This window comes from Monopterus albus, unplaced genomic scaffold (assembly GCF_001952655.1).
Source record: "Monopterus albus unplaced genomic scaffold, M_albus_1.0 scaffold20.1, whole genome shotgun sequence".
NCBI classification, from domain to species: Eukaryota; Metazoa; Chordata; class Actinopteri; order Synbranchiformes; family Synbranchidae; genus Monopterus; species Monopterus albus.
In genome coordinates, this window is record NW_018127900.1 from 134,415 (window position 1) to 154,310 (window position 19,896).

Below are 19,896 nucleotides of genomic sequence, written 5' to 3' on the forward strand. Positions count from 1 at the left end.
AGCAAAGGGTCTGAATACTTATGACCATGTGATATTTCAGTTTTTCTTTTTTAATAAATCTGCAAAAATGTCAAAAATTCTGTGTTTTTCTGTCAATATGGGGTGCTGTCTGTACATTAATGAGGAAAAAAATGAACTTAAATGATTTTAGCATATGGCTGCAATATAACAAAAAGTGAAAAATTTAAGGGGGTCTGAATACTTTCCGTACCCACTGTATACTGTGATAGCCTATGACCTATTCAGAGATTACAGTGTCACCCTATTCACTGCAGGTGTTACAGTTAGAACGTTTCAGTGACATGCACACCACAGTACTAAAAGGAATACATTCCTCAAACAAGGCTGCTCAAACACTTTAAAGTTGTAATTTTACCAAAGTGTTCATAACATTGTATTTTAAAAAGCCATACACTGTTCATGAGAAAGGTTACTAAAATATTAATTCTTAATAAATCCTTAAAAAAAAACCCAAAATCTCTTGTTAAATGGAAAGTGTCCAAACCTTTTAGCAAATATTATTAATATCTCTTAAGTGCTAACAAACAGAAAATAGAGGGCCACACTTATTTATTTATTTATTTATTAATTCCAAGCATGTAATAAAACAGAGAGAAACAGAGAAAAAAAAGAAAAAAATATATAATCATGGTTGTCTGACTGACAGGCCCATCTCTCTGCCCAGTTACTTATTCTATATGAGCCACAGTGACACATATAATTACATTATAATTAGACCATGTGCGAGGTGGTTGTGCACGCCCTAAAGCCTCTGTGTGCCCAACGCTTACTGGCTGGCTCAGAGAACCACTGAATGATCTCATAGTTGCCTTGGGCTGGATACAGACATTCACTTTTTGAACGCACACACAAGTATATCATAGCATGAATGTAATCACACCCTCGCAAAAGCAAAGTGGGACAAAAATATTGGATAACAAACAAAAAATTCCCGGGGCTTGAAATCCTTCATGCAAGTTACTATGGAGGTTTTTAGAGCTGATGGGGAGTAAAATTTCCCCAATGCATTGATGATTACCTCATTTTCTCCTGTGATTTTCCTTTAAATAAAATTATAAAATACATTTTTGTTCACTTCTGGTCAAGGAAATGCATCTGGAAAGTTTAGTGCTGTAGAGAATGGCATATGGAAAGAGCCCAGAGAGTGTAACTCATTACACCACAGTGTTCCGTACATTTCTCAGATGTGAACGCACAGTGCTCATGTCATAAGCAAAAGTCTGGTAAAGACCGAACCCGGCAGACAGTTGGTGCGGCCAGTTAGGAAAAGGAAATCGACAAGCAATGACACGTGCATTGTCAGGAAGTTCTTTCAGCAGCTTCTCACCAAGCACCGCCATCTGTAAAGCAATTGGAAAAGGCTGAATCAAAAACACTTAGCAATCCAATTCTATGCTTGCTACAGCATCAAACCATCTACTAATCATTAAAGGAGGAAAACTCACTACTCCTGGAGCTAGGAAAGCTGTCACATTGTTGTACGCAGATAAATCAGTCTATGAAAGAAGAAAGACAAACATGATAAAATATCAAACATGACCAGGCTTAAGATGAGCAATCATTTTTGTTTTTACCTTCCAGAAGTCCTTTTTAACAAAGGTTGCTTGGCTGGAAGGCACTCCTCTCCAGCAGGCCTTGCTCCTGGCATACATCACTAAAATGGGGTTAATCTCAAACCCTGTGGACTGGAAACCAGCTGAAGATGCTGCAAACACCTGGAAAAAGCAAGTCTGATGATGTCAAATACAACTACTACAACAACAAAAGAACACAAAATTATCCATGAAAATCCACCTTGAATTAAAATCAGGAAACACCCAGGTTTGCATTTAAGATTTTGGCCACAGAAATGTGAAACAACTACAGCTCACTTACCAGTCTTCCATCTCCTGATCCCAGATCTGCTAAGCGACCTGTTCGTCCCTCAAGCAGCTTCATGGTGTTAAGTGTCTGATCTTTACTGGAGGGCAAATAAGGAACCTGGACCACAATATAAACACACAGCAAGTTAATACATGTGACACATTTATTTTGCATTGTTTATTGCTTGTTTATACTGTTTATTTTGTTATACTACACAGCCTTATGTTGGTATATTGTTTACTTGCCCCTTGCTGTTGCCTTGCATGGGGATATGTGAACATTGAGAGCCGATGTACCAGAGTCAAGTTCCTCATGTCCAGCACACCTGGCCAATAAAGCTGATTCTCATTCTGACATAATACAGTAACTGTTGTTGTTATTACATGATGTTTTTCCTGTCAAGCTGGAAAATTAGAGCTTGAACATGAGAATGTGAGGTCGCTTCATTTTTATCTTTACACAGAGGCCTATAAAATCTACATGACGCTCCAACCAAACGCTACAGCAATACAGTTAAAAAGCATCTTTTTCATGTGAAAACACCTTAGAATATGCTTCATGTTACATTTACTTCTGCTGACAGCAGTCAATTCTCCCAAGTGCTGTGACTATATATAACCTTGAATCTAATCTCACACTCACTGTCAGTAAAACTGCTACACATCTGCCTGAACGACAGATTCAGCAGGGCTCGCTCTCTTTTCTAGTTGTGGTAAACTGGATGTAATCTATGATAACATAAAACGTGTTTTATGTGAGCTAGACTGTAGCTGGCAGAATGAACAAATGTCATTAATTCAAAAAGCACAGCAGACATACATACATACATACATACATACATACATACATACATACATACATATATCACAGGCACAAAAGCAACTGCATTTAGATCATAGTTCATAAGAACATTGGTACTAGCTGTAAAACCGCTTTTTGTCCGAACAAAATCGGATTCTCTGTACAACAAATATTATAATTATTACTTAACTTCTGATAATCCGCTCCTGATCGTGATGTTTTCTTGTTCACCTCGTACTGACAGTGAAAAAAATGGTGCATGATCCATTACGTTACAACAGTGGACCTCTGCACAAATGCATTTCAGACTAATGTAGAAGTTGCAGTTCTCAAAAATAATAATATTTATAATACCATTAGATATTTTATTCTTTTCCCACATATGCTGCAAGCAAAAAGCACCGTACTGCAAAATAAACAGATGATCATTAATGTGCAAGTTATGTTCTTTCTTGGCCTCTTTTCTTAGATTTCATATAACATGCAGGGTTTGTTGTTTGAAAGAGTGGGAAAAGGCAAAGCAGGCAGGTAAAAACAAAACGAATCAAATCTCAGGCACCTTGAGGTTCCGTGGGACTTTGCGAAAGCCAGGAATAACAAACAGACTCCATAATCTATACAGGCCTGTGAGCAGAGCACATGTGCAGGTTGACAGGATGGGATGGGGTCTGCTGGGAGGAAGGATCCCACCACAGTCTTGCAGAACCACCTCAATAGAGTCCTCCATTCCAAACTGTCACGAGCATGGTTAAAAACAGTAAGTTACAATGAAAACATTTGCACTATTCTGAATAATATTGTTTATCCTCACTAACACTGGATTGTTGAGATTAAGAGCAACATTTATATTTGACTCTTTTAAAAACTGAGTAGGGGACAAATACATATTATAAACATTTTCAAAGTTTGCATACATGTAGCAACTGCAGCTGCAGCTTTTATGAAACGACACTGGTGAACTTATAAACACTTCCTGGTAATGCCTGGTTAAGGATAAACAAATTAAACTATCCTGGCCAACATATACAATCGAAACCAATATTGGCCAATTTATCAGTCTGCACTATGTACACACAAGATAGATGGCAATGTTTTGTAAAGGAACCAGTTATCATCAAGGTTTGAAGAGCTTCTTTAACACCTACACAATTCTGAAAAATAAATTAGGTTATATACATTGGATTTTATTTGTAAATCTGTGACATTAAAATAGAGTAAGGTTGCTCAGGATAACCATAAACAAAAAGTCTCCCTTTGTAAACAGCTACAGCTCACTTCCTCACTTACAAAGCAACATTTGAGTTCTGCCAGTATTACTTTGTCAATCATTACCACGATGTAACCTTTGAGAGCTGTCACCACCAAATGTCCCCTCCTTTTCCAACAGCAGATGGTGCTACAGTTGCCTTTTGTCATGCGGAAACCTTCTATAAAAGTTTTGTTTACCACACTTAAGTTGCGTACTTAAAAGGGCAGCTTATTAACTGACCAAAAGAGATCTGCTCACTTAGGCCCTAATACATATTCTCGACAAAGAGGAGCTCCCGCAGCACCCTACAGCTTATTCCAAAAGCCACACATGCTGACATTTTTTGGACTTATGATTCTGGATAAAATCGGTGAAAAACATTTTAAAGTAATAAAATGAATGAACAGATTATCTACTTATGATCAACATACACTCATTTCGTGCAGCTATCGCTATGGTACAAATCAAAACCTTTACATTTGCAGAGACCCGATCCGCCCCCTCGTCTGCTGCGCACTCACCAGCCTGCAGCCAGCACATCCCGTCTTATGACCGCGCACGACCAATCACATTTCTGCTAACTGGCTGGTACCAGACGCCCGACAGCCAGGATTTACTACCTAAGTTGTAGTCCACGGTTATGTAGCCTAATGTCTGTTGTGTCTCGTACTGTGCTGATTCTTAGCGCATGGCAAAGTATTATGAACAATGTTGGCTTCAGGTGAGAGATAAATAAAAGATCATCCAAATGGCTATTTAAAGATAAATACTCAAAATAATCATTGATATGAGTCTACTGGTCATCATTTCCTTAAGACAGTGCAACAGTTTCCCATGTGCACCTCTCAAATTAATTAATCAGATCTATTAATCCGCCTAAAAGAGGCCGACGTCATTATAATTGCAAAGATGTCGATTTTTACCCACTTCCGCCGTGGCCTCATTCTGCACTTGCTCCCACTGAAAAGCCCTGCAATAATAATATTCATCACCACTCAGACCTCTCATTATATTTGCTTTCTGAAAAAAAAATAATTAATGCTGTCAAGCTGGGACTGCATCAGCTACTGGAGTGAAATAAAAAAAGAAACAGGTGAAATAGCCTATTTCTGAAGACAAAATGGACTTATATGGGAAGGTAAGGTGCACGGCTTTAGCCTAAAGAGCATCAAAAATCATTCAGCCAATCAAGTGGCTGAACAGCGAGAGGTTGAACAAAGGTTTTCAGCTTTATTGTTCTTTAACTCTTGCTCTTGCGTTTTTACGCGATATACTGCTTATTATAAACGAAACGGAAGGGTTTCTCTGCGCTTCCACAGTAAATCATACAGCTGTTGACAGCTGTGACGCGCTGCATGCTGAGTACTGTAGTCGAATCTTTACTTCCGATGCTGATCTTTCCCCCTGAGCCGGTATCGTGCAAAAACTACAATTCCCGTCTTCTCAACACACACCGCCAGCTCCGTGACGCCAGAGACACGCACGAAGCACACTTTTTCTTTGCTCGTGCTCATCTCATGCTAACCAGCGTCGTCAGTTCAGGGGCGCGTTCCAGATCCGAAGCGGAGGGGACAGCTCCCAGGTGCTGAAACTGGTTGGCGCTCCAAAGAGACAGAGAGACAGAGAGGGGGGAAGGAAATCAACGCCTGCGTTCGATTCAAATACAAAAACCGTATTCTGCAAAACAGGGGCAGATACAGATAAAACCGAGGCCTTCAAAACAGGTTTGTTAACACAGCGCGATTTGATAGTTTCATCTATTTCTAGTTTTGTGGAAGAATTTCATTTTATAAAATGACCTCTTGCCAAGATGTGCTTGTCTAGCATCAACTGGCATGCAGCTCCCTGCTCAACTCAATCGTGTAATTTTATATCAGATCGTCTAGTTTTATTCTTGGTGGGTGTGTGTGTGCCATCAATACACTGATATTTTAAAAGCGGTGTCCTTGCAAATACTGCCTCATTTTTTTTTCTATATGCGGAAGCGAAGAGAACCTCAGGGCAGGCTGTGCAGAATGGAGATCCGGCATCTTTTCTAACTGCACAGGCTACAGGGAGAGCTTAGCTGCACCTTTGGCATATAATGGTAGTGGCTTTGTCAAAACATTCACCTTGGAGCAAAGATGACTGTGCGCTTGCTATTCTCTTCCTAGTACCCAGGTTCTCTTAGGTTGTTAGGCTGGCAGCTTGCGCGGGAGATGATTTAGGTGAACAATTCATTTCTATTATCAGGCTCCTACAGCAGTTTTAAAATGGAAGAAAATTAAATGTCTTTAATAAATTTGATTGTATTATAGCAGAAAAGCATTTCAAATCACACACTCAGAGCTGCTAATAGTAAAACTGATATGGGACTGCAAAATTGTTGTATCACAATTAAAACGAGTTGTTTTCCAATACAATACAGGTTCACTTTGAAAATCAATGGTATTTTTTTCCCAGTATATAAAAAGTATGAGCTAAAAATTGCTCTTCAAGTAATAATGGTAAATAGCATCAAGAATCCAAATCCTTTTGCTTCATTAAAGGAATCATCTTCTGAAAGAAATATGGCTTTAGACAAATCTGACTCAGCTTCAGACAGCTCAGAATTTCCTGGTTATCTAATAGTCATCAATACAACAACTTGCTGTGTTGGTCAGGCTGGTCTGCCTGACACAGCCTTCTGTCACCTCTGATCGGTGGCCTGGAAAACAAGCTTGTGCTGTCTTAACCTATTTTTTAATTGCTGGTCTGTGAACATAAACTTCAGGATGTTTACTAAAATAGTTGAGAGTCAAGCAAAAAAACTATGAATCCAGTTCTTATCAACTGTGTTTCCCTCCGTCACATTTGTGATTTGTGGCTACAGTATATCTATTATAGTGCTATGAAATGTGCTGTATAAATACAGCTGCCTTGTCTTGCTATACAATTAATACTTGACTTGATGTGTTTGCAATTTATGTCTCTGAAAAGCGACACATTAACTGAAGGTGAAACTCTATCTTTTGCAGATGGCTGCCACTCAGGATATGAAAGGGAAGGGAGAGGGAGGGGACCAAAACTTTGACTACATGTTTAAACTTCTGATCATTGGCAACAGCAGCGTGGGCAAAACTTCTTTCCTGTTTCGCTATGCAGATGATGCCTTCACTTCAGCCTTCGTCAGCACCGTGGGCATCGACTTCAAAGTGAAGACTGTGTACAAAAATGATAAAAGGATCAAACTGCAGATCTGGGTATGTAGCATTAACATCTAAGCATTAAACATGTAGAAGTGAGCCACAAAATGTCAGAGTCCTGATCAAACAGATGAAACAAATGGATAAACAAATATTATATCTGTTTATACTGCACTGCTCAACACAAGATAATAGTGCACTTACTTGCAGTCATCTCTTAAATAGACAGCCCCCCCACCCTCTATAATTCATAACTGTTTAGAAAGTAAAATCCTATATATTGTAGGAGATGTACATGATCTGATTTTTAGAAAGGAGAAACATAGCATCAACATAAAACAAGTTGCATTTCCCTTTTTTGTCCGTGTCTTTGTTGCCATGCTAGTTGTGCACAAATTTCAGTGAAATTCACAACATTTGCATTTAGAAATGCAGTTAATGTCTGCAAGAAACCTGTCCTCTATAGTCCTCCAAGGTCTCCTAGAGGACTACTGAAATACGCTCTGAGGAGGAAGGGGCTCTGCAGAGATGCTCTGCCTCCTCATTTCTCTTGTTCTCTTTGTATTTGTGTTCCTGCACAATGACTTCTGTCTGTACAAGGCTGTCAGTCAATCCAGAGCTCACTTTCTCATGACCTCTGCCTATATCTTTCTGTGCCGATCTATCTTTAATGGCTGTATGCTTGGCCATACAAACAATCCTGCACATACAGGATGACATGGATTCATTCAATTTTAGTCAGTGTTTTTGGCTCTTTGGATAATTCATTCATCCTTTTAATCTCTTGTTATGGAAAGGCTTTGCATTGTGTCATACATACTTCTTCTATATAGCCTTTGAAACAACATAAACAGTAGTAAAGGACTGGTTTCATCACAATTTTTGAAAAGATGAATTTTAGACAATCACTCATTAAGGGATTTGGCTTCACTATCCTGACAAACAATTTTATAACATCAGTTTTTGACTTTAAGCCTCTCAATTGAGAACAACATATATGCTCTGCACTTTGTTTCTTAATGTTAAAACATGCCACATCGGCTGTGTGCTTAGTTAATTGAAGAAAACTTCACAGAAGGCCGTGTTGTGTTTTCTTGGTTTAACACTCTACGATGTAAGGATGGCACACAGCATGGAAGAACACAGAAGCAACACCTTTCTCAGAATGTGTGGGAAACTGAAGAATGTTTGAAGCTGTATAATTAGGAGTTCATCTGCGCTGTTGAAGCAGATTGCCTCATAATACCTCTAAGATAGCTAGGGTATAGATGTGTTAAAGTTCCTCTTTTTCACTGTTTCTTCTTGTGCAACACCAAATTCTAACTTTCCTTTGGAGGTTTTGCTTTCTATTGTCATAATAGTTGTTTTTTTTTTGCAGTAATTGGTCAGTCGTTGCTATTCACACAAAGAGGTACTGCTCCAGCAGCACATGAAAATGAGTCTGAACAATCAAATGACTGGCAAAGACAAACATATTCAGAGAGACAAAGGATTGCCCTTGTATCCTGCCATTTGGTCAGTCTTTTCTAATTGGGCCCATACATTAAGTGGCTATTTAAGGTCATGGCTCTTTGCAGATGTCACTGTGCCAGTGGCACCATTAATCTGCTCAGAGATAGAAGCATCATACATTTGTGCATGTTGTTGTATGAGGCTATAAGGAATGAAACACAGGGTGTGGCCAAGTTGAACCCTGTGAAAACCTGAAACTCAATTTACTGAATGAAGAGGAATTCTGGCGAGTGTCCGCCTCTGTTCAGTACCTTTTCACTTGAAATAGTCTGATTCTTGGATTGATTTCTGGTGAGCTTGCAGGGTATAGGCAAAGCTATTCAAAGAGCTCCAATTTTCAGGACTCGGCATATTTTTTCCCACCGCGCTCTGAGAACAAGCAAACAGACACACAAAAATAGCTTGGAAATGCAAAGGTCATTGTCAAACACTCAGCCAAGAATGAGTAGCATTCTGAAACATGCAAGACTTAGAATTCAGACTGGAAAACACAACTGAGGTTAGATTATCAATCAGATAACTGGAGCATACTGTGTCGTGACTTGGTATGTCCACTTTTTTTTTAAATTATGAAACAGATTCATCATTTACTTTTATCTTGTCCAGAAAGTCTCTTCACAAAAGATGCTATTTATATACTAGCTGCTGTCATTAAATATGCACACATTCACATGCTTTTGTGTTATTGTAAACTGACAAAGGGTCCTTGCAATGGTGTGTGTGACAGCTCAGCAGGCTGAGAGCTCTGTCTCTGTGGAGTGAAGGTCAGAGCTATCCTCTGGCCATAACAGGCACGCTGTTCCATGTACAGACTGACAGAGAGCAAAATCACTGTAGCTAAAACAACCCAGTGCTGCCTGGCAGGCTTCTGTTTAACCAGAGCCAAGTAGAGCATCCAGGCGTCCTGTCAGATGTCCTGCCTGTCCATCATGATTCACAGAAGCTTGCAAAGACAAGTGGAACAACACCAGAGTAAACATACGGTATAAACAGGAGGGACGTCATCGGGACTTGTTATATAACATAGCATAAAACAACATACAGTATCTATATAATTACTTTTTAGACCAAGATAAAGATCAAAGAATCAAATATATTCTCAATGTCATAGCTGCAAAAGGCTATTTTCTTCTAAGAAATCCATGTCATGTGCTGAGCTCTGGCCTGGCTACTGCACCACAGAGTGTTTCACTGTGAGGAAAGAATCAATCAAATCAGCCAGCACCTCATCAATGTAAAGCCACTGTAGCAATTAGTATAATTATTATATCGATATCATGAACAAAACAATTGAAGCCACAAGTAAATTTGGTTTCTAACATCTTCAGTTTTGCTTTGCAAAACCCTAAATAAAGGGATCTCTTGATGTGTGTAAATAGCTGCAGATACATGTCTGCTCATTTAACATTATGGACATGCATGTTCAGGGTGTGGTGTACAAGGTCATGTCACTGTTGCTGAGCTTGACACTGTGAATATCAGTCAGCCAGCTAACAGCAGTACTAATTCATACTGTGTGTGTAGGACACAGCAGGCCAGGAGCGCTACAGGACCATTACCACTGCCTACTACCGTGGTGCCATGGGCTTTATCCTCATGTATGACATAACCAACGAGGAGTCTTTCGGTGCTGTGCAGGACTGGTGAGTCATGTTCGTTCATCTTTTGACAGTTTCCTATAAAGGTCTCATCTCTAGATCCTTTGTATTCAGTGTATGGATTATATTGTTATGAGCATCTGATCAATACGTGAAATGAACTTCCTGTTTGTTTTCATATCACATCCATCTTTGTCGTGAATGGGGATGAAGGCGAAACCTGTCAAGGTCCTGGCTCCATTCATAAGTCACACAATTGTCTGCAGACTGAACAGTAACTCTGAGCCAAGCCCTGTGATTTATGATGATGCATGATTGCCAAAAAAAAAAAAACACAAGGGACTTGGAAGACTATGTTCAATCACCTGCAAAAACCAGGTTTCTGGGTTAGAACTCTTGCCCAAGAAACATCACATTCTCATCAGAACAACCAGGGCATCACAACAGCTTTGGTGACATAGAGAAATTTCTGCCCTGCCATTAGAGATAACTGCAAGTTTTGATGTACATTTTGCTTCCCTTTCTCCTTACACCCTGTCTCTCCACAGATGTTGTGGTGAGAAACCCTTATTTCCCATTTTATTTACACCCTGCTGTCCTACAGTTCTCTTTCTATGTCAGCCCAAAGAGATTATAGGGACACAGAATGAGATGAAAGATTTCTGAGTCATCACGATAATAATCTCTGCAAGCTGCAAGGAACTGATGACTCACACCGATTTGATAGAGATGGTGGTATTTTTGATATTTCACCTGTGATGACGCTTGCATTCATTAAAGGATTTTGATGAACTCTGTTAAGACCAGTGTCTACATAGCCCTCATCACTTAGCTAGCAGCACTTGACATCTGATTTACTACGCACGCCATGACTAAAGTAGCTTCATTTAACATAGCACGTACAGAGAGCTGATAAATTAAAGGAAAAACCTCAGTAAACGAACGATCTCTTCCAGGATGACAGTACCCCTATCCACAGGGTACGAGGGGTCACTGAATGTATGAAAATGATGTGACTCATAAACTATGGCCTTCACAGTCACCGGAGCTCAGTCCAGTTGAACACCTATGGGAGATTTTACAGTGATGTGTTAGACAGCGTCTCCCCCACCATTATCAAAACCTCAAATGAGGGAATATCTTTTGGAATAATGGTGTCTATCCCTCCAGTAGAGTTCAGAGACTTGTAGAATCAATGCCAAGGCATATTAAAGCTGTTCTGGCAGCTGGGAACTGTCTCTGATGGGTATCTTAATTACTAAAGCCAAGTGTATCATGGGCAGCGACAGTCCTGGAGAGTTACCTGTGAGCTTACTTGCCACATTGTACAAATCCGTCAGCTATGTACAAAGGAAGAAGCTCTTTTTTTACCCTTCATAAAACCAGAATGCTTCTTTTTTGCCTTTGCCACAGGCTTTAATTTCACTCTTTCTTTCCCTTGTTCCTTGTGACAAGGTTGCAAAAGAAAAAAAAAAAAGAGGTTGTCATGGCAACACCTGCTTTCCTGACTGTGGCTCAATTAAGCTCGTGATGTGCTCGTTCCTGTCTGTGACAAAGACAAAACGGAAAAATATTGTAATGTTGACATAAAATCATGGAATATCAATCAGATTAACTGTGCTATACACACAGTTCAGATTTACCAACAACATTACTAAAGGATTTCCTTACTCTAATTTATCATTTTTAATCCTTCATCTTAGCACTGATAAAAAAAAAGAGAGAATGACAATTTCCTGCATATGTAGCTTTATAGATGTGGAAAAAACACAAGCAGCTTTTTGTCAGCGAACAGTCAGCAGTTGATTCAAAATGACCCATATCTGGACCACTATAACAAGTCAGAAGTGGACCCAAAGAGGAGTGCCAACATTATGCTGTTCTCTCTCTCCCTCCTTCTGAGTTGTTATTTCTTCCTTTCTTTCTTGCTGGCTCTTTCTCTTCAGTTTTCAGCCTGTGGTATGTTTACTGCCCTACTTTCAAATTAAACTGCAAGAGCATGGGAGAAACTTGGTCCTTAACTTCCTTCCCATATTGTGTGCTGCCTGCAGAGGTTAAAACAGTGCAAGCACCTCAATGATTCAAACACAAATATGAATGCAATATGTGTGGCACAGGCCTTGTCATATTTTATAAAGAGATGTAACAAAGGATTACTCACTGTTTTAAGTACTAAATAAATATTAAACCCTTGTGGGGTGCATCTCATTTAGCTATTATTTCATATTAACTGACAAATCAGTGTTTCCCTTCCCATCTTTCTTGCTTAGTGACTAAAGCTAATATCCTGTGTAACTATAATATCTAGCACACTGTTGGTATGTTGTAAGTTAATAACTTACCAATCAGAAGTTAGCAGGAAAGAATGAAAAATGAAAAATAGTTTATAGGACAGTTCTGTTATGTATGATAAGAATCAGAAAACTGTAAATAGCAAATTATATCTTACATCGGAGAAATATTGTTGTACAGAGAAGAAGTTGACCCACTTCTCTGCGGCTGTTGTTAGTGACTCAGTTGCTGCATGATGCCAAGCTAAAGGTGATGTAATCACTGTTTATGATCGGTCCAAATGGCAGGCAAACTTTACATGATGTCCTTCTCTCCACCATCTTTCATGCCAATTTCTGAAGGATCCTATCCTTTAAAAAGTTGCAAGGAAACAATTCAGACACTGTTAAAAAACAGAACTTCAATGTTAATTTGACTTTGATGCTTGTGTGTGTGTGTGTGTGTGTGTGTGTGTTTTTCTGACTACATCCAGGTCGACCCAGATAAAAACCTATTCATGGGATAATGCACAGGTGGTGCTGGCTGGGAATAAATGTGATATGGAAGAAGAGAGAGTGGTCTCGGTGGATAGTGGCAGACTACTGGCAGAACAGCTGGGTAAGTCTGCATTCACCATTTGCATATTTGAATTTGGGCGGCACCAGTTACATTTAACAGCTTTGTTTGCCAACTTCACAATAACTGTCTAAATGTTTTCTAAAAAATGACATCAATTCATATTCATCACATGATCATCAGTTGCCCCTTCTCTGTCTCTTTATGTCCTCATGTCACTTTATCTTCCTTTTGCCAAGGCTTTGAGTTTTTTGAAACAAGTGCCAAGGACAACATCAATGTGAAGCAGACCTTTGAAAGGCTCGTCGACCTAATTTGTGACAAGATGTCTGAGAGTTTGGACACAGATCCGGCGGTCACCACGGGAGCCCCCACAGCCAAACTCACAGACAGTGCTCCGCCCCTCCAGCAGCCTGGATGCAATTGTTAGTGACTGAGGTCAGGAAGCAAAGGGAGGGCAGTGTAGGTCCTCTAAGGCAGTAGAGCGTGCAGAGTTGTGTTCTCCCTCAGCATTATCACTCCTGCTAGTGCTGCTTTCTCTGGACTACAGTTCAAACCCTGTTTAGTAGTAGAATTACAAAATGCTCTCATATTATCTCTCTACTTTATCACCTTATATTAAGAGCAAATAACCAGACAAACAGACATGGCTACTGTAAACCGTGTAACATTACATGATAATTAAAACACAGAGAAACAATATTCTCATTCTTTGGCTAGTTAGTATGGTTATCAACCTAGTATGTCTGATAAGGCTGGAAAGAGTCATACTGTACAGTTAGTCCTGAAGACCTTTAAAATCTTTATTACCTAGAATAATTATACAATGTGTCCATGAGTATTTTAATAATTCTTTTACTTTTAAAACAGTAGGTTTGATTTATTTTTGTTGTTATCATCTCCTAAAGCTGCCAAATCTATAATTTTGTGCACTATAGGATGTAGCAGCTTTGTTTTGTGTAATGAGTGTGTGGCTGAACAGTGAGCGAGTGTGGGTTTTACAGGTGTTGAATGCAGGGGTTGCGGCTGAATCACAAATGGGTACAACTTTGTCATCTAAAAATCATCTACCTTGGATAAAAAAGTGGCCTTTTAGCGTCTTCAACACGGCCTCTGTTAAGTCTCTCTGTCATGCTTACTTTTGGATAAATCCACAATGTAAAATGTTGATGTGAGTACTATTCTGCAGTTTGCTGTCTGTAGATGTGTGATAAATCTTAAAATCAACTATTTCTATGTGCTTACCCTCTAAGATGACCCTTTATAGTTTAATGCTATAAGCATGCTGCCAAAAGGTCAATCATATGTGCTGTTTTATCTAAAGATAGGCCTTACCTGAACCTAACCATCCTCAGCTCTAAGTAATAGCCACATTTCATGAAGTAAAAATCTCACACTGACTGTACACAGTACAGTGTACGGTACACAAATCAGCTCTGGCATGGAATAAACAGCCATATATAAGAAGTATAGTTCAATTTTTTGTGTCAGCATGCTAAAATTTCATGTTTCTGCTATAAAAGAAGTCCCTCCTAAAAGATAGGTCTAAGCAAGCTGCTTAGAAAGCATCACAAACTTTCAATAGTTTAAACTGGGAATCATATACAGTAGTGGTCTTAATGATACTTAAGTCCATAATAGTATAAAAGTTGTAGCTTACTTTAAAATCCAAAAAGCAGTTCATAGAAAAGTCCAGCAATTAACAAAAAAACCGTTTGTGCCAAAACATTACAATTTGTTTAGCATTGTCAGGTGTTTGTTGCATAGTTGAATAGAACCTCCAAGAAACTGCATGAAGTCAGTCCTGACTTGTCTATGTAGATTTATATAATAAGATAATGTATATATTACTCTAAGCTACAGATTTAGGTGCATTATCATAGCACTCGCTGTGAAATGCAATGGGCCAATAAGTGCAATATTTTATGAATTAAACCCTGTACATAGTTTCTCCTGTCCTCGAGTACAATGACTATCTGCAGTATGTGAGTGACTGTTTAGTCAAATGGCTCTGAATGTCTGACTTAGTGTGTGTGCGTGTGTAAGTGTGGATGTGTGCGTACCTGCCATGAGGAGACAAATTACATAATAGTGTAATGTTTGTGTATACCTTTTGTACAAATGTACTAACATACTATATGCTGTTCCTGCTAAGTGTTGGATGTCGATAAAGCTCGTATCATCGTGTCAAAATGCAGTGTTGTTGTGAAAGGTAGTCAGGGAGATGACACACTCCATGCCATATGCCATACTGCTGTAATTTCCAGAAAAAATAGACACACATTAACCAGTTCAAAGATTCTGCACATATGTGTGTACGCGTGCTTTGTGCGTGTGCATCTGTGTATGTGTGTGATATAATAATTTTATGCTAATAACCATGAAATAAATTATTGTATTGCGCTCAAGCCAATTTTTATTTCAAAGTGGAACAATTATTATGGCTCTTCAGATGCTCAGTTACTCTGGTCAAATCTCATTTTAGAACAAAATCATTTTATATATGACAGAAAATATTTGTTTCTTAGAGTGCGGCCACAGTATGACGTATCTTTTTGTGGTTTAGAGGAAAAATCAGTTCTAACAGCTCATCTTTGTTGACTGCATGTAGGAGAGACTTGGCAGCAGCTGTCCTGTAACCCAGACTCGCTGTCTCTGTGGCATTGCTCTGTTCTGTCTGTGCAATGCACATACCTTGTTCCATTTCTAGGGAATGTACGCCACCTAGTGTTACAGCAATATGTCTGCACTGAGATCTGAGACCTTGTGGTTGGTGATGAATAAACAATTATGTTGGCTTATATTTTTGGTAAATCACATCCACTGGTATAGTGTAATTAAGTACTGTACTGTATTCAAGTAAAATTTGGAGGTGCTTCTAATTTTTGCTGCCTTATACAGTGCTTCTATGTTTCAAAGGCAAGTATTGTGCTTTACTCCACTACATTTATGTTTAATATAGTAGCTATAGGCGCTAGTTACTTTGCATATTAAAATTTTATATACATTTATTGAGTGTATACACTATAATGCACTGGAACTACTAAAGTAGGAACAATTATTTCAACTCAACACATTGTGTTACTGCTTATTGTATATTTAATGATTCAGCATTATAAAACGGTTTATCTGAGCTATTTGCTCTTTGAACATTTAACTTTTTCCTATGAAAGATGATTAATTAAGAAAATATGATGCATTGTTTATTAAATTAAAAATTTAATAAACAATAAACAATTAAATTTCCAACAGTAGTAACAACAGTCACTTCAGTTCCATCAGCAACAGAACAACATGAAAATGCTACTTATACTACACAGTTCTGCAGCAGTAATAACCCAATATGTAACTACACTGAGATGGGGCAACCTTAGTTACTTTGAGTACATTTAGCAGTTAATACTGCTATAATTTTACTTAAATAATACTAAAATAAAAATCTATACATGTCTAATAGCTTTGTAGAGTTAGAAATTACAATTAACTCTTTAAAATTAACTCAAAAAAGTGCAATTGCCTTCATTTATTCTTGATTTTCACAAGCAATTAATGCATTAATATGAATTTTCTGGCTGTCATGTTCCCCCAGGGGTCTAGGAGATTGGGTAGAAAAACCATTTGATAGCTGGGTGAAAAAGAGGCAAAAGTCATGGGTGTAAAAAAAAACAAAAACAAAAACAAAAAACAAAGAACCAAAAACCAAAGGCTGTTTTGCTAAGCTCCTGACAAGCTAAGCAGCCTCCTTCCAGCCAAATGAATAATTCACCCACACATCCTGGACAAGTGCCACATATTGTTATATTCCCCTAGACCCTCGGGTAACGTTACACAGGCAAATACAGTACTATCTTCAGTTTTTTTTAAATCTCCTCTCAGACTGTCACATTTTTATCAGTAAAGCAAAGATAGGGTGCATCATCCCACACTTACTGTATATTGTCTCTGAAACAATGAAAACAAGAAACCAGTGAGTAGGCAGAATCAACCCATGCTTTTATTTATTCCATTGCATATAAAAACCTTTTTTTTTCAATCTTTTTATATTTTTTACATAAAGTTGTATGATCTACAGTGCTATCCAATAGACTGCAATTAACAAGGGAATCCATTAAAATAAGATTTTCATTGTCCTGTGAAACTTCCAGACAAGTTGGCATTCTAAAGACATAACCCAAAAAATAATTGTCCTGAAAACCTTGTATTTTTTTTTTTAAATTACAGTTTGTGTTTCCTTTCATACCATAAAAAATTGAACATATAATGAGAAAAGAACCCACTGTTTCCGTTGGTCCAGGGCTGTTTAGAATCTACAGTATGTGTCAAAATAAGACTCCCTGTTTTGGGACAGTGATGAACTTGCCCCGATCACAACACCCCGACCCCACCCTACCCCACCCTGACTACAGAAATACACTACCCTTCTCCTGTCCAGGCAGAAAGATGTCAGTGGTTTTGATATTGCAAGTAATGCGAGTGGAAGTGTGGGCCGAGCATAGATAAGTAACACACTGTCAGTGTTGCAGCCATAATTAATGCAGCAGTGGCTGAACATGCAGATGTGTCTCGAAGCCTCTGTGCTTTGTAGGCATGGTCGAGCACCAGCTACACACTCCTGTTGCACCCCATTCAGTGTTTGGAGCTGTGATACAACCAGACAGACGTAGGTGATACTGCAGTAAATACGCACAGACGCAATGAGGCGAAGCTACTTCTATATCATTCATATCTGACAGGCTGAGTCACATCTTTGAGTGTAGTGGCGGGGCGTAAAGAAAGTGCAAGTTGTTCAGACCAGGACTACAGCAAGTGTGACTCTTGGACATCCGGCTATAGGCCACACATCACTCAAGTAGTACATCTATGACTTGTGGTTGACCTGAATCTCTACAAACCTCTGCAATGACAACACATTTTCTACACAGTGCTGCATTTTTTTATGCAAATTGTGTTGTGTTGGCTGCGACAGTAAAAAGGCAACTTTTTCAGATTCACAACAGGAGATCAGGCCGATCAAAGCCAAAAAATTCACTAATGCAGCAAAAGAGAACTAGAAAATAAAAGGCTAAAATAAATGACATGCATTGAATTTAAGGCACAGCCCATGGGCCAAGGAACAGTTTCTTTTTAAAAAACAATTTGGCTTTCCCCCTCTCCTCACTGAGCTAATTCTCAGCTAAGCAACATGTCGATGGATCACTTTTACACAGAAGCTCATGTGTAATAAACATTCTCTCAACAAGAGGTACGTAATACAGCCACACCATCACCAAAAGGGATGATAAGAATCAACCATTTACAACAAACGGCATTATGATAGCAATAACATTAATAATAATATATTATATACTAAAAAATTTTAAAAGATAATTATAACAAGCACTCTTTTAAAAAGCAGTGTGCAGTATTCCAAGTGTTTTGTCCTTTTCTATATTTTATATACATAGAGTGAAAAACAAGTATATTTGGGTATTGTAACTGGCAAGCCTGTACTGTGGTCTATGCTACAGTGAAATATTTACTGTACCACCTTTATATTGCAAAACTGACTCAACAAATAGAAAAATATAACAATAAATAGTAGCATCAAGTGTGAAGTGGAAAATGAGAGAAACAAATAAAAAAGGAAGAGACTTGGCTGAGCTCTAATAGAGCATTGTCCACCCTAAGTATGCAGGAGTGAGTGTTTTGGCCAGTTTAAACATTACAAATGTTGAAGTGGTGAATATATCAGTGCATTAGAGTATCTATGCAGAGGATAGTCTCATCTGACAACTACACAGTGGAGCTGATTGTCCTATCAAAAACAAAGACAGCAACTGGGTTTAATGTAGCTATGGTAAAATCTAACGCTTTTTTGCTAAAAAATAAATTCATATAACGTAACAGGAAATGAAGCAGTTGAAAAGAAGCTGTTACTCATCCTCAAAAAACAAACAACAAAAAAGGCTTTCATAATATTGGTATAAAATCACCCCGTTCATTTTAATACCATTACCATTTCTGCATAATTGAAACACTAATCAAGCATCTAAAAAAGGTGCTTTTTGTATCAACTACAAAGCATTGCATTGTCTCAGGATGTGTTCAAAAAGAACTGCAGGCAACAATAATAAAATTAAAGGCTTCATCCACACCACAGACAATTTCAGTGAGAGTAAAGACTTCAGGTCTCTACTTCCTTTTCAGTGAAAACGCTGACAAAAAGTAGTTAATGTGAATAAATTCCAAACTCCACTTCACAGGGCTAACGAAATATGAGTATAGTGGCATGGAAATAGTGGTATAAATGCTATTGGAGTGAGTTGAAACACCTCAGAACACTCCTAAAGTAATCCAGCTGTAAAGATACCCCAGCAAAACACTGAATATACAGGAGGCGACTCATTTCTCCCCATTGGTTTCCAAAAGTTCTCCCATCTTCTTTGCTAACAAAAAAAAACCTAGGATTGCAAAAGTAAATGCAGTACATACAGTACGATACAAAAATTAAAGAGGTCTAGGACAGCACCATGGCTGTTTAGATTTGAGCTTTACGTCAGTCTGGTTTTCAAGGAAGACTTCCACATCCGAAATGCGTATCGAAAAGCTCCCCAGTGTGCTGCAGCTTTCATCTCTGTGGTGTCCGGCTTTCAGTGGAATGACAGCATAACATGCCTCCTAATTATTAGTGGGGAGAAAATGACCTAACCGAGAGAGAGATTCTCCTTGAACACACTGATAACCATCTCTGTAGAGAACGAGCACTTGGTAAAACACAGAAACACTGGTTAACTTTCAAGCAAGGCTGAGACGAAGCGAAGGGAAGGAAAATGTGATTTTACATGTTGTATGAACAGCACTG

General features: G+C 38.6%; 2 protein-coding genes across 8 annotated transcripts; one reads left to right on the top strand and one right to left on the bottom strand.

Moving 5' to 3' along the window:
* Positions 1-596: 596 nt before the first annotated feature.
* Positions 597-4,933, bottom strand: LOC109956604 (protein FAM173B). 6 transcript variants are annotated; one of them, XM_020593861.1, is made up of 7 exons: positions 3,245-3,331; positions 3,040-3,091; positions 2,130-2,922; positions 1,897-2,001; positions 1,596-1,736; positions 1,467-1,517; positions 597-1,361 (listed from the first exon to the last, which is right to left on the bottom strand). In XM_020593861.1, exons 3-7 carry the CDS (start codon positions 2,196-2,198, stop codon positions 1,176-1,178), a joined length of 552 nt encoding a protein of 183 aa, XP_020449517.1. In that variant the 5' UTR covers positions 2,199-2,922; positions 3,040-3,091; positions 3,245-3,331; the 3' UTR covers positions 597-1,175. The 6 variants fall into 6 exon arrangements, with proteins under 6 accessions (XP_020449517.1, XP_020449516.1, XP_020449513.1 ...); XM_020593860.1 differs by lacking the exons at positions 2,130-2,922; positions 3,040-3,091 and adding an exon at positions 4,862-4,933 and having other exon boundaries at positions 3,245-3,418; XM_020593857.1 differs by lacking the exons at positions 2,130-2,922; positions 3,040-3,091 and adding an exon at positions 4,858-4,910 and having other exon boundaries at positions 3,245-3,418.
* A 25-nt stretch (positions 4,934-4,958) lies between these two features.
* On the top strand, positions 4,959-15,940 carry rab3c (RAB3C, member RAS oncogene family). 2 transcript variants are annotated; one of them, XM_020593863.1, is made up of 5 exons: positions 4,959-5,072; positions 6,931-7,155; positions 10,135-10,253; positions 12,973-13,097; positions 13,295-15,940. In XM_020593863.1, exons 1-5 carry the CDS (start codon positions 5,055-5,057, stop codon positions 13,483-13,485), a joined length of 678 nt encoding a protein of 225 aa, XP_020449519.1. In that variant the 5' UTR covers positions 4,959-5,054; the 3' UTR covers positions 13,486-15,940. The 2 variants fall into 2 exon arrangements, with proteins under 2 accessions (XP_020449519.1, XP_020449520.1); XM_020593864.1 differs by lacking the exon at positions 4,959-5,072 and adding an exon at positions 5,437-5,658 and having other exon boundaries at positions 13,295-15,938.
* The last annotated feature ends 3,956 nt before the right edge of the window (positions 15,941-19,896 follow it).

Bases quoted from the DNA above. Each gene is read 5' to 3' on its own strand.
- LOC109956604 (XM_020593856.1), bottom strand. From the start codon at position 4,474: ATGTGCTGGCTGCAGGCTGGTGAGTGCGCAGCAGACGAGGGGGCGGAT. The intron at 3,419-4,411 runs GTAAAGGTTTTG...TGCTCGTGACAG, and splicing joins CGGATCGGGTCTCTGCAAAT to TTTGGAATGGAGGACTCTAT. The intron at 1,737-1,896 runs GTAAGTGAGCTG...TGCTTTTTCCAG, and splicing joins GATCAGGAGATGGAAGACTG to GTGTTTGCAGCATCTTCAGC.
- rab3c (XM_020593863.1), top strand. The intron at 7,156-10,134 runs GTATGTAGCATT...CTGTGTGTGTAG, and splicing joins GGATCAAACTGCAGATCTGG to GACACAGCAGGCCAGGAGCG. The intron at 10,254-12,972 runs GTGAGTCATGTT...GACTACATCCAG, and splicing joins TTCGGTGCTGTGCAGGACTG to GTCGACCCAGATAAAAACCT.